Source organism: Abramis brama, assembly GCF_963993115.1.
Source record: "Abramis brama genome assembly, chromosome: 20".
NCBI lineage: Eukaryota > Metazoa > Chordata > Actinopteri > Cypriniformes > Leuciscidae > Abramis > Abramis brama.
In genome coordinates, this window is record NC_139982.1 from 19,061,694 (window position 1) to 19,076,029 (window position 14,336).

Genomic DNA, 14,336 nt, shown 5'->3' on the forward strand with positions numbered 1-14,336 from the left:
AGCCTCTCCTTCTGAAAACTGCAATGTACTCTGATTGGTCGGCTGGACCAGTGTGTTGTGATTGGTCAAAAACTTTGAGCGTGTCTAATTCAAAATACTAATAAAAACTAAAGGCCTAAATGAAATATACACTGGCCAAGATACAACTGAAGAAACATTTCTAATTTTCTACATTTCTACATTTCTAATTCATTCAAGAAAACCTGAGACACATTCCTTCACTCTCCAACATCATTAAAACTGTAGCGATACATTGACATCTACTGGCCAGTTCATGGAAAAGTAGTTTTCATAGTTGTGGTAATGAACACAACTTCTGGCCAAGTTAATACGACCAAAACTGGCCATAATTCAACACACATGAACTTTAACATTAGATTGTTTTGTATTTATTGTGAAATCATCTTTGTAACAGCTTAATCATAAGCTCTCATTTTCCCAAAATGAAGGGTTTTATTTTAGGATAATGACTGGCTGCTTACCATATAACATAAATGTGGACATGAAACACTGATTTGTAAAATTATTTCATTATTTTACTTGCAGACACTGTGGATTGGAGATACACAACACAAACACATGTAGGAAACACTGAGTTCCTGGATGAATGTTCAGTAATTTCACGGTTGTACCAATTTCAAACAAGCATGCAAGAGAACAGTGTAATACATTAGAAATAAATCACATAAATGCTTCTTCTATCCTCACTGACTGTATTTGATCACAAAGCATAACCTTTGTAAGCAGTTTCTGTAGTTCATTGTAAACGGGTTTAAAATGCACAATCCACAGTTAGAGGGTAATATTAATAAAAATTAGCAATAATGCACAACATCTTTCTTTTGTAAGCTTGTGAAGATATGTTTCAACACGAGTAAATGTTGATGGTCACATCTGACATAATGTAATGTAATGTAATGTAATGGCTGTGCAGTCAAATGTGACATGGATAAATCCACTTGACCATGCCAAATTGTTAAAAATGTGGCTCATCTCTTTATGTAATTTCTACAGCTTTGGTTTTTACAGTCAATGCAATTACATTTTGTTCATTGTAATTTTCTGGTGATTTTAAAACGATTTAGTGTTTATATTGGTATACCGTTGGTATACATATTTTTTAAACTTTCATTGAAATCCCAGGGAAATGTAAAGTAATAAATATAATAATAATAATAAATGTAAATTTGTACTGAACAAAATTTGTTTACAATTTATAAAATGAGTGCATTTGTGGTGTTTTTCTTTCAGCTAAAATAGATTTCAATTGTTTTTGTCATCCAGAAACCTAAATCTTTGCTTGAGCACTTGAAGCAGATTCATCTTCGCTTTATCCCAGCTGTCTTCCCAGTCTAGAATCAAACAATTCACTTTAATATTTAATATTATACACAAATATTTGGAACTTATTTAAGTAGCATTACACACTCTACAATTGTAATTTACTTGACCGAAAAAAAAGTTTACTCTGGTTATTCATATTATTAAAATATCATTAAACAATCATTTATAAATATATTTAAAATTAATTATTTAATAATTAATAAAAATACACTACCATTCAAAAGTTTGGAGTCAGTAGGGTTTTTTGTAAAAACACTTTTAGGTAACAATTTATTTTACCGTGTCCATGTAGTTATTGTAGTAAAAACTATAAAATTACATAATAACATGCAACTAACCCTAAACCTAACCCTATACATGTCTAGTTAGTGGTGCTTGCAAAGCAAAGCATCACTATTTTTATCTCTCATACTACTAATTAATTTTTGTTCTGGACAAAATTTCGGTGCAGAACACATCCAGCACCGTTTGTCGTAGACCCATGAATGATGTGCGGCTTAATAAGAAGAGGTGTGCTATGACTTTTATAAGCGATCAGGCGTACAAAGTTCACCTGTTGGGCGGAAAACTGGGTGAAAAAGTCCCACAGAATTTGTGAGATGATATCTCAGGATCAGAATGACAGAGACTTGTGGGTGGGCTCATATGACTCTGCCCAGCAAGCACCTGGGACACTGAAGACTAGAGTAATGTAATAATTGTAATAATATTTCACAATATTACTGGTTTTATTGTATTTTTTGATCAAATAAAAGCAGACTTCTTTAAAAAAAAAAAAAAAAACATTTTAAAAAATCTCACGACCCCAAACTTTTGAATGGTACTGTATTTATAATTAATTATTTATAGATAAAATTAATATTTTATAATTGTTTATAAATGACATTAAATATTTACTGAACATGTATTGTGTTGTGAGACAGTGACAGCCCACCTGAACTGTTGCAGGTGAACTGGACAGAGAAAGTAGCCTTCGCTCCAAGCACTTCTTCTGTGTCCTCAAACACTGGCGGTGGCAGATTCTGCTGTTTGAACCAGTCATCTAAACGGTTTCTCATAGATACATCGTTCGCTTCTGTAAGAGGTTGAGAACTGAATAAAAATCATTAAATAATCATTTTTATGTAGTGTTTAGGCAAGCTGGTTGATGTTCAGTTGCTCTGACCTGTCTTTACCCCCAGAAGGCCCAGTATTCGTGCACTCAGATGATTCCGAGCTGCTTTCTTGGAGTTCTGGCATGAGCACTTCAGCGTATAGTCACTGAACGACAGCTGGATACTGGATTGGATATCAACAGGCTTCATGGAAATGACGGGGTCTTTCTGACCGGCCCCCTTCAGCATAAAGCTCAGCTGATTCTGCACCTCTTCAACACTATCAGCTCCAGTTAGTGAATCATAACCAAAGAGAGGTGATTGTGAACGCAAGGCATTCTGGAGAGCAACTAACTTGGCTTCAGCCTCTGAGGACCCTAGAAAAAGACCACATCATATTTGAATAAAATGGCATTCATTCATGTATTTAATACATGCTATATACAGTATATATATATATATATATATATAGAGAGAGAGAGAGAGAGAGAGAGAGATTTTTAATGTTTTTAAAAGAAGTCTCTTATGCTCACCAAGGCTGCATTTATTCGGTCAACAATACAGTAAAAACAGTAATATAGTGAAATATTACAATTTAAGCCTGTGCGTTAATCCATCACTGACAGTATAATATACCTTTCAAAATATGTTTTCATTTTCTTTCTCTTGGACGCACTTATTTGTCATTGACCCTGAAAATTCTTCTTGATTCTGTTGAGTACAAACTCTTGTTTCTACAGTCCGTTTAACATCAAATAAGACACTCATACTAACCTTGTCCTGTATAGATAACTTTGTAACTTATGTTCTTTAGTGAGCAGTAAAATGGCTTTACAGATCCTTCAAAATCTTCTTGTGGAAGAGGAAGAGAATTCTGAGAAAAAGCCTGCTTCACCTTCGCACTGGATGTCTTTTCATCTTGAGTTCGAGGTAAGAAAGATATAAGAATTAGTTAGGGGACATGCATATATATACGCACACACATTATGAGCAATACACAAATGTACCTGTACTAGAATCGAAAATTGACACTGCACAGCCAAACAACAGGTAGGCTTTTCGAATGGCTTCTTTCTTGGTGTCGTAGCCTTGTTTGTTAGCACAAGTATATTTTTCCAGGTTGATTTCCACACTACATTTGAAATTCTCATTACACGTTATGTTCTCCATCTTCACATGTGGGGGCTTGAGATTATATACATTAAAAAGCTCATTGATTTCTGTAAAATACACAAAGATGTACAAGCAGATGAGAGCGCAGTTGCAAATCAGTGCACATTTTTACACTGTACCACTAGCACTCTCTACTGGTGTCCCATTCAATAGCATACTATCTTCACCTGGACAATCAATCCTGGGCTTTTTCCTCTGTGGAGAACTGGATTCTTGAGGGTCCGGCAGCGCAGGAACGGGAACACGGACTGGCTCTTGTCCTGATGAGAGTTGTGCTGTAGTGGAGATGCTTTTAGACTTCAGCTCTGAATGATCTTTCTCTGCTGCCTGATTGATAGATACTGCAGAAGTAGCCAGACCAAAAAAAAATTACTTTCCAAAATTCAATGTCATAGAGTCGATGCAAGAATTTGAATTGTTTTCTTTCAAGACAAACTCACAGTTTGAAAGATGTGGGCTCACGCCGCTGGTCACCTGCTCTTCGCTGATCTCTTCTTTATCTTTAGTTTCATAGACAGGATTTTTGAGACCCAGCTTATCTAGACATTCCTTCAGTTTACCTTTGAAGTTCTTCTCAGTGTCTGATATTGGAGCACCGTTGAGGATTCCTGACAGATGCTGCAGAGCAACTTTAGCTGCCTGGTGCTCCGCCTGTTTCTTACTGGTAGAGCCATCTGAGCAATGTAAGAAATGAAAACTAAAGATAAGCAAACAATAGCTTGTAAATCAAAACACACATTTTAGTAAACAGAAAATAAATGGGCGCATCTCAGAGTTTAATCTGGGTCATATTTCATCTGAAAAATTATATACAGTGAGGAAAATAAGTATTTGAACACCCTGCTATTTTGCAAGTTCTCCCACTTGGAAATCATGGAGGGGTCTGAAATTGTCATCGTAGGTGCATGTCCACTGTGAGAGACATAATCTAAAAAAAAAAAATCCAGAAATCACAATATGTGATTTTTTAACTATTTATTTGTATGATACAGCTGCAAATAAGTATTTGAACACCTGTCTATCAGCTAGAATTCTGACCCTCAAAGACCTGTTAGTCTGCCTTTAAAATGTCCACCTCCACTCCATTTATTATCCTAAATTAGATGCACCTGTTTGAGGTCGTTAGCTGCATAAAGACACCTGTCCACCCCATACAATCAGTAATGCTGAGTCCCAATTCGCATACTATCCGTCCTAAATAGTATGCGAAACTAGAATTAGTACGTCCCAAATCGTAGTATGTTGAAATGAGTATTCCCAAGATACCCGGATGGTCTACTATTTCCGGTTAGAATTCGAAGTGCAGATCAATGCACACTCTAACGGCTAACATTGCCCACAACCCATTGCGTGCGGGAGAGAGGAGCTTTGTGGTGATGGTGGTGATGATGTAAACATGACAGGACCCAGCAGCGGAGATGCGCCCTCAGTTTTTAAGTGTAAGAATTCAAATGTTTAACCATAATTAAAGCTATATTTAACCACACTGACTTATTTGTTGTAATACTGTGGCTGTACAAATGTTAACTTTATCAGTCCAACTAAAAGACACATGGTTACTACACTTTTACTATAGTAAAAGCATGGTTCATTTTCATCGGGGTATTTCTGAGTATTATACATGATGATGAAATTAAGTTTAAAATATGTTAAACAATAGTTATACTATAAACTTTAAATATTTTAACTCAGAAAATAAGTAGCTTTTGTTACACACATTGCACACGATTGCACATGAACGTCAGAACCAGCCGCCTCACAAACGACCTGCGTTTGGTTAATCTACGACGACGCCCTGCTTCACTCCTCAATTTGGTAGAACACATTGTAAATGTATTGTGGAAAAAACGATGAGGAAAAAAAGATAAAAAGATGGGAATAGTAAATAAAATTATATTGGATATGAATGAATGAAATGTAAAATGTTTTGTTAACAGTCGCGGTGTGCGTAACTAGGCAACCACGTTCAAGTTCACGTTGCATGACGTCATCGAAGTATGTCCCAGAACGTGCATACTCTTTTGCTACACACTCAAAAGTATGTACTTTTTCCTCACAAAAAAAGTACATACTTTTAGGTCGTAGTATAAGTAGGCGAATTGGGACTCAGCATATGAATCCAACTACTAACATGGCCAAGACCAAAGAGCTGTCCAAAGACACTAGAGACAAAATTGTACACCTCCACAAGGCTGGAAAGGGCTACGGGGAAATTGCCAAGCAGCTTGGTGAAAAAAGGTCCACTGTTGGAGCAATCATTAGAAAATGGAAGAAGCTAAACATGACTGTCAATCTCCCTCGGACTGGGGCTCCATGCAAGATCTCACCTCGTGGGGTCTCAATGATCCTAAGAAAGGTGAGAAATCAGCCCAGAACTACACGGGAGGAGCTGGTCAATGACCTGAAAAGAGCTGGGACCACCGTTTCCAAGGTTACTGTTGGTAATACACTAAGACGTCATGGTTTGAAATCATGCATGGCACGGAAGGTTCCCCTGCTTAAACCAGCACATGTCAAGGCCCGTCTTAAGTTTGCCAATGACCATTTGGATGATCCAGAGGAGTCATGGGAGAAAGTCATGTGGTCAGATGAGACCAAAACAGAACTTTTTGGTCATAATTCCACTAAACGTGTTTGGAGGAAGAAGAATGATGAGTACCATCCCAAGAACACCATCCCTATTGTGAAGCATGGGGGTGGTAGCATCATGCTTTGGGGGTGTTTTTCTGCACATGGGACAGGGCGACTGCACTGTATTAAGGAGAGGATGACCGGGGCCATGTATTGCGAGATTTTGGGGAACAACCTCCTTCCCTCAGTTAGAGCATTGAAGATGGGTCGAGGCTGGGTCTTCCAACATGACAATGACCCGAAGCACACAGCCAGGATAACCAAGGAGTGGCTCTGTAAGAAGCATATCAAGGTTCTGGCGTGGCCTAGCCAGTCTCCAGACCTAAACCCAATAGAGAATCTTTGGAGGGAGCTCAAACTCTGTGTTTCTCAGCGACAGCCCAGAAACCTGACTGATCTAGAGAAGATCTGTGTGGAGGAGTGGGCCAAAATCCCTCCTGCAGTGTGTGCAAACCTGGTGAAAAACTACAGGAAACGTTTGACCTCTGTAATTGCAAACAAAGGCTACTGTACCAAATATTAACATTGATTTTCTCAGGTGTTCAAATACTTATTTGCAGCTGTATCATACAAATAAATAGTTAAAAAATCATACATTGTGATTTCTGGATTTTTTTTTTTAGATTATGTCTCTCACAGTGGACATGCACCTACGATGACAATTTCAGACCCCTCCATGATTTCTAAGTGGGAGAACTTGCAAAATAGCAGGGTGTTCAAATACTTATTTTCCTCACTGTATATATATATATGCAAACTGGAGCCTAGAAACCCAGATTGGTGACCTCAGTGGAAATTCTTGGAAAGTTTATCTCTGCCTTAACCAATCAGAATGATTCAACCCGACATGATGACGTAGCTTAGTGATTGTGTGAGAGTATAATTGCTGCTGTAATGTGTGTGTACGCAGAGATGCCTACGAACTCCTTGCTGAGTGTGAAGCTGACTTCTGCTCATGAAACTGCAAACTATTCTTCAGTAAAAATTTCTTCAATTAATTGCATTTTATTGACTCCTGGTCTTCATTCATCATATCTGGTCCTTGGGTCTTTAACTGTAAAATCCCCTACAGTGCACTTTGATCTTTGAAACTGCAGTCATTTTACAACCACAAACAGCTGTATATTACACACTGCATGAAAGATAATATCTGACAAAGTATAATAGGGGCACTTTAAAATGGTCTTAAAATAAACTACATTTCCTTAGAAAAAAAAAAAAATATGTCTTTGTTTTTGGGGGGACATATGACCTAGAAATTCACCTGAATAGTGTTCAAACAATCAATAAAAGTAGAAATCACCTTTGTCATAAAAAGTGAAAGGTCCATTGAATTTGAGTATGCAGACAGCCGTGTTGTCATCATCAGCAAACTCTTCTGTTGGCTTTTGTAAATCACTGGTGTCGAAATGATCCATGATCACTGACCTGTACGTCTGACCTGTTGTAACACAAACTAAATCTGTTATGCTCTTTTGAAAATCATTTTAACATATTCTAAAATATTTGGCTCACAATAACACCAAAAAACTACATTAGCAAACTCACAACGTATTTTATTTTAAAGGCACACTATGCAGTTTCCGTTTTTCTCAAACAGCGCCCCCTAGAGTCACTGTGGAGTACTTGTATTTAATGTTACTGTCGTAAATACCGCTCACGCAGAGCCGTCTCTGCACTCTTCCGACCGCGCTTTCTTTGTTTTCTTCGTCGACTCTGCCATGATTCACGTCTGAAATGCGTGCTAGTGTCTTCCATAGAGGCTGCTTCATATGTTGTTGATGTATGTGACGTCGTGCCGTAAAGCAAGTCATGATTCTCGTGATATTTGGCGGGGCGCCACCTCTCAAACTTGCATTGCTGGTTTTGCCAGTGGCGCTCCCCCCTGCTTTGCTATTGGGATGATTCGCCCTACTACGTGTTCGTTTACCATGTAAATTATTTCAAAGCTGTTATATTAAGGTACAAATCTTGCATAGTGTGCCTATAAGTTAAGCCTCAAGTAAGAGTGAAACACTTTACATGTGAAAATACTAGCGTATGACTTAATGTTTGGCTTTATTATCGATATTGATAATAAATTTGAAATCAAATCTTCACTTTTTACTTTACCTTCTGCTGGAGCACTGATGTGAAATCTTTCCCATAAAACTTTATAAGCGGCTTCAGTTGCTTCTTTCTTTGAAGAGCATCTATCAGACGCAACTTCTTGATCAAGATCCACAGTCACTTTACTAAAGAAAGTGATTCCTGAAATGTCAAAACAAAAGATATTTTTTACATGGTATATCCCAATGAAACGGCTTCTGAATCAAGAAAGAAACGTAGGGCAGGATTTGATTTCATCTATTGGGAATTGATGATTGTGATTTGCTATTGGTCGATCTCATCATGTGAGTGACAGGTTGTACCGCCCTCGTGCCAGTAAACACGTCATCAGAGAAGAGAAGAGACAACACAATCTCATGGAAACTTATTTTACGTTTTGGCGAATTGGTGGTTAATTCATATTAATTCTTGTGATCAACGATTTTGTACGATTTGCTTACTCCTCAGTGGCGGGTAAGTTTAAAGGTTCTTGCACACTTAAAAAATTGTATGCGTTTTTTCGTATTCGTCATTCGGTGGCTCTGATTTGTCAAAACACCTCTCAAAATGCGAAAAACACAGAAAATCGAACCCGACACAATGTGAGGTCATATTTATTTTTTAATGTGCAAGAATTTCGGACTCAGTGTGCAAGGACTTTAAGGGTGGGGTTAGGGGAGGACCTTCATGCTTACGTTTTTCCAAAAAATTATTTTCGTACAGTTCACAGCATATAAATTTCATACGAAATTGCCACCTCGTGAAATAGTTTTCATGTTTTCCCATGAGAATGGGTTGGAAGAGAAGCCGCTGCAAAAGGGAGGGGAATTTATTTTGAATAAAGATTACGAGAGTACATGAATTGTACTTTATACAAACCCATAGGAAAATCTAAAGGGAACCTCTGGCAAATTAGTCTTCCAGATTTTGACATCATTCCTGCACCACTCTTTAGCATTAATAACTTATTTCTTATAAGCTGCTCCATTACCTGGACAATTAATCCTGGGCTTTTTCTTCTGTGTGGCTGAAGAACTGGATTCTTGAGGGTCCGGCAGCGCAGGAACAGGAACGCGGACTGGCTCTTGTCCAGATGGGAGTTGTGCTGTTGTGGAGATGCTTTTAGACTTCAGCTCTGAATGATCTTTCTCTGCTGCCTGACTGATAGAGACTGCAGAAGTAGCCAGGTCCGAGCTGATGCCGCTGGTCACATGCTCATCACCGATCTCTGTTGTTTTCTTTGTGTCATAGACAGGATTTTTGAGACCCAGCTTATCTAGACGCTCCTTCAGTTCACCTTTGAAGTTCTTCTCAGTGTCTGATATTGGAGCACCGTTGAGGATTCCTGACAGATGCTGCAGAGCAACTTTAGCTGCCTGGTGCTCCGCCTGTTTCTTACTGGTGGAGCCATCTGAGCAATGTAAGAAAAGAAAACTAAAGGTTAGCAAACAATAGCTTGTGAATCAACACAAACCTTTAGTGAGACAAGATATTTAACCCATGACTAACAGCAGAAGTGCAAGTTACCTTTGTCATAAAAAGTAAAAGGGCCGATGAGTTTGAGCTTGCAAATGGTTGTGTCGTCATCATTTTGAACAAAGTGTTCTGTCGGTTTTTGGAAATGCTGTGTGTGGAAATATTCCATGATCAACAACCTGTATGTCTGACCTGTTGCAACAGGAATAAAAAGCAACTTAAGTGTCAGAAAATCATTTAAACCCTAAAATGCCAAAGAAACTCAGAGAATATGTAAAAAAAAAAAACAGGTCTGGTCATGTTCAAATATTGTGCAAATGCTACATGTTTGCTTAATTATGAAGTATTTAATACAGAGATTATGCTTATAAAGTACTTTATTAGTGTTAAATAAAGTATTATTTTAGGGCTAAAAAAACAGTGAAACACTTTAGATGCAAATTGTTTTTTTCATTGTATCTTAAGCTTAAGCTTTGTTCTTTACCTTCTGCTGGGGCACTGATGCGAAATTTTTCCCATAAAACCTTATAAGCAGCTTCAGTTGCTTCTTCCTCTGAGGAACATCTATCAGACGCAACTTCTTGATCAAGATCCACAGTCACTTTACTAAAGAAAGTGATTCCTGAAATGTCAAAAGACTAAATTACATTGTGATCATAGTTTCATCTCAATGCAGGACTGTGCACCATTTTTCAATACTACAGTACAATATCTGTTTTACCTGAGGAAGATGAACAGGAGGCCTCAGGCTGTGTGACTGAGCTTGATGGTTCATCTGTGCTTTCGTCCTGTAATTTCAGCTGCTCAAGTGCAATGTATGCCACCTCCTGATGGGCGCCCTTTTTGTCATTAAACACCTTTGTGCCAATGAAAGTTTGCCCATTTACCCTCACTTCAGCCCTATAACCTGTACAGAGGATATGAACTGTATGATTACTGTTGAATCTAACCTGAATGAAAGATTTTCCATTTGTGCATTACCACTTTTCCTGTACAGTATCTAAACATATACATGTTTTATTTGTTTCAAATGATTATTATGCATTTAATGTTACATGGACTGATGAATTTGTTACCCTGTGCTTCCTGAAACTCTGCAAAAACAGGCCATTTGTCCTCTGGCCATTTCTTTGCACGACAATATTCATAAAGATGATTCTTGAATCTAAGTGGGTTGACAGGAAGAACAGGATCTGTGGATGGAGAAGCACAAAAGAATGAGACAAACTGAAATATAGTAGGACTCTTACATGTGAACAAACTCAAAATGATTTAAGGTGCGTTAAACGTGTGATTTGGTTAATTCATTTGTTCTGTGTATTAAAAGCATGACATCCCCTGAAAAAGAAGTGCACTTAATAGTACTTCATGTGCACATGCAGTGTCCTTCAAATCTCAAAAGTATGTTTTTAAAAATCTGTTTCTGTTTAAAAAAGCACACTTTCATGAATGTTTTTAACACACTTAAGCCGGCTTTTAAAAAGTGCACTTTGTAATGATGTCAAATTAAACGTTTTCCTTTGAAGTACTTTTTAAATATTTGTTTTGATATGCTGAGTAACATATTAAAAAACACGTAAAGCACTTTTTAATTAAAATGGCATTAAAGTATATTTTATTTTACCGTAAATGCTTATCGGTATGTTCGGCAGTGCACTTTAACCATATTTTAAAGACAATAAAAGTAAATAGGATATTATATATTAGACTTAAGTGGGTCAAAAAACACTTTAAAGTTCAGATAATTGCATGTTTATATTGCTAAATTACTAAATCAAAGATAAATATGAATGGTGTTATTTTCCTCTCACCATGTGTCCCCTTCTCCAGGTTCTCCACTCTATCTGCCAGGTTGTGGATTTGCTTCTCATGTTGATCTACTTTTGCCTGCATCCCTTTAAGTTTGTCCACTTCAGGGCCCAGGTTCTTCAGGAGATCTTTGTTTTGGTCCAGGAAGTCCAGGAGACCCTTCATGTCCTGTGGGTTTTCCTTAACATAAAGTCATGTTTTTAGAACATGAACATGATGCAGTTCACGCTTAACTTCTTAACTTTTACTACTTTACTTACTTCAACGTTTTCGTCTTGGTTCCCCTCAAAGCGTGAGATTAAGTCTTCAATCCTGTCTTTCAATGCTTGCTGCTCGCGATCCAGAACTTTCACGGTGTGAAGATCGACCTGTTGGCCGTCTACTTCACATGGGGCTTCATTGAAATTCCTGTCCAAGATGTTATTAAACTACATAGAAAAAAAATTATACTGGTAAAGAGTAACATTTATCCTAACCGTTATTATTATTAAATATTAATAATGGTAATACTATTTTAATAATAGAATTGATTAAAATATTATTCATTATTTTCCATCCACCTGTGTTATCTCCTTTTCCAAGCCTTTCAGTTTTGGGATAAGAGGTTCGAGCGTCTTGGCCAGCTGCAGGACTGTATTACGGTGACTTATCATGTCCTCATTATTCATTTTCAAGTCAGGGGAGTGCATCGCATTGTTCCGTACTTGTATGACCTTAGTTATGACCTTAATTGTTGAAAAGACATAAGTGTAAAATGTGTTATCAGCACACAGTGAGATCTACAATATTTGAATATACGAACTGATACTACATAGCATATAGAGGTTCAGAGTGACATAATGCTGAAAATGATCAATTGAAGGGAAAAACAGGATATTTGCATTTCAGAATACTTACATTTTTCCCTGGGATGTTGTTGAAATGTTTACAGAAACTCATCAAGTTCAGGATGGCAGAGACATCAAACTGGGAAAACTGGCAATGTTTCTGGTGCCCACGTGGCATATACGCCTGTCATGCGAAACATGCAATCAACAAAGATAAAAATGTAATGGACATTGATTTTTGTTCACTGACACTTCACCATATGCATCAAGTCAATGCACTCAGTTGCAACACTATAATAATACAATGGTTTTTAATGATGAAGAGTAACTTACCTTGGCAACTTCCCACTTTTCTGCGGACCAGAGATGTGGCCGGCAGTTTTCCCAGTGTATACCATTTTTCCCCCCTTTATAGTTGGCCTCAATTTCTTTCTTCCAGCATTTACACAATTCGCAGAGAGACTATGGGTAGCAGCAAAGCACAGTTTGAGAGATAGGTACAGACACTCCCAAAATCTTTGATTCTAATTGACATTTTTTTAGGCTTTATGGATGGCTGGATGGATGGATGGCTATTTGTAGTATTCCTATTTGTGTTAATCCACTTTTTTTTATATAAGATAGATAGATAGATGGATGGATGGATGGATGGATGGATGGATGGATGGATGGATGGATGGATGGATGGATGGATGGATGGATGGATGGATGGATGGACTGGACAGACAGAGTTCAGCTACTTTTTCATCATTAGACCAAAACAGATTTTATTTGATTTTGCAAGCAGCCTAGTAACGTTAAAGCATTTACGACACTGGACTAAGATAGATACTTTTTTCTTTTTTTGGAGAATGGCTGAAATGTGTTCAAAATGTTTGACAGCTCTTAATACCTCATGGATGTAAGTTGTATAGCCTAAATACATGTATAGTCAGTAAGTTAATTGTTAAAATGAATTCAATTGTTAATTTTATATGAATTGCACAGTATTTCTACATTGTCTAATTGTCTACACTTTATACAGCAGCAGCCCATTACATTGGGTGATTAACTTATTTGTATTTTATTTAACACATACAGTGAAACGATAAAGGCTATTTCGATTGTTCAACGTTACATTGACTTTGCATTTACAGTTTACCTTCTTAACATCGCACGTTTTCTTGTTACAGGTCTGTCCATTGAGCTCCGGTTTGTTTCGAAGAGAGTTGTGATAAGTTTCGGTTTCATTTTCAATGAAGTCCTTAATGCAGTTCCTCAGTAAGGAAAGACTCTCCGTTGTTTTCAACCAGTTTTTGTATTTTTCGTCCCCGAAGCGTGTGTAAGATTGTGTGCTGCTCATGGTTTCTGATTAAAACCCCACGGATAGCGAGAAATGACTCTTTTGTTGCAGGAGAGCAGCGAAGCGATGAGCCTCGACTGTCATCTTCTGCCGGTCAGCTGACTCAGTCCTGAGGTTGCCAGATCATCGAGAGATCAACGTTGTGCTTTACTGTTGCACATGTTGTTGATATACTGCTGTTTAACGTCTTTGTTGATGTTCGTCATGAATGGTAAACGTGGTAGCTTTCAGAAACTTCTGAAGGTATTTGGGTGTTTCTGCAACCACGGACATTTTTGTATCAAATTAAGCGATTTGTATGTAGGTCTATAGGTTTTATTGGTTTACCCTTGTGTCATACTCAAAATAACTAATACAATTTGAAAACGTAAATTATTCCATTTTGATCTAAACAGAGATAAATCCTTGCACTGCAAGCGAACACATGTGAACAGAACGGTATGCAAAACATAGGCTACAATTAAAATATTTAATTTAAAGGAGCAGCTGTTAAATAAGCAACATAAAAGAGCTGTTAGTTAATATCGCCATCTAGTGGAGATCAGAATCAGA

At 37.5% G+C, this 14,336-nt stretch overlaps 1 protein-coding gene across 1 annotated transcript; it reads right to left on the minus strand.

Annotated features, from left to right (window-relative positions):
* Positions 1 to 373: 373 nt before the first annotated feature.
* On the minus strand, positions 374 to 13,893 carry LOC311070590 (uncharacterized protein). Its single transcript, XM_084094531.1, has 20 exons — positions 13,584 to 13,893; positions 12,776 to 12,904; positions 12,513 to 12,626; positions 12,176 to 12,340; positions 11,876 to 12,043; positions 11,618 to 11,795; positions 10,883 to 10,999; positions 10,528 to 10,713; positions 10,291 to 10,428; positions 9,858 to 9,998; positions 9,322 to 9,741; positions 8,355 to 8,492; positions 7,546 to 7,683; positions 4,052 to 4,285; positions 3,779 to 3,952; positions 3,446 to 3,658; positions 3,213 to 3,356; positions 2,510 to 2,815; positions 2,279 to 2,419; positions 374 to 1,352 (listed from the first exon to the last, which is right to left on the minus strand). The coding sequence occupies exons 1-20, from the start codon at positions 13,782 to 13,784 to the stop codon at positions 1,264 to 1,266; spliced, it is 3,534 nt and encodes a 1,177-aa protein (XP_083950657.1). The 5' UTR covers positions 13,785 to 13,893; the 3' UTR covers positions 374 to 1,263.
* Positions 13,894 to 14,336: the final 443 nt, after the last annotated feature.

Excerpts from the sequence above, each read along its gene's own strand:
- LOC311070590 (XM_084094531.1), bottom strand. The coding sequence starts at position 13,784 with ATGAGCAGCACACAATCTTACACACGCTTCGGGGACGAAAAATACAAA. Across the intron at positions 12,341-12,512 it reads ACAACATCCCAGGGAAAAAT|GTCATAACTAAGGTCATACA; the intron begins GTAAGTATTCTG and ends TCAACAATTAAG. Across the intron at positions 3,953-4,051 it reads GAGCCCACATCTTTCAAACT|TATCTATCAATCAGGCAGCA; the intron begins GTGAGTTTGTCT and ends CTACTTCTGCAG.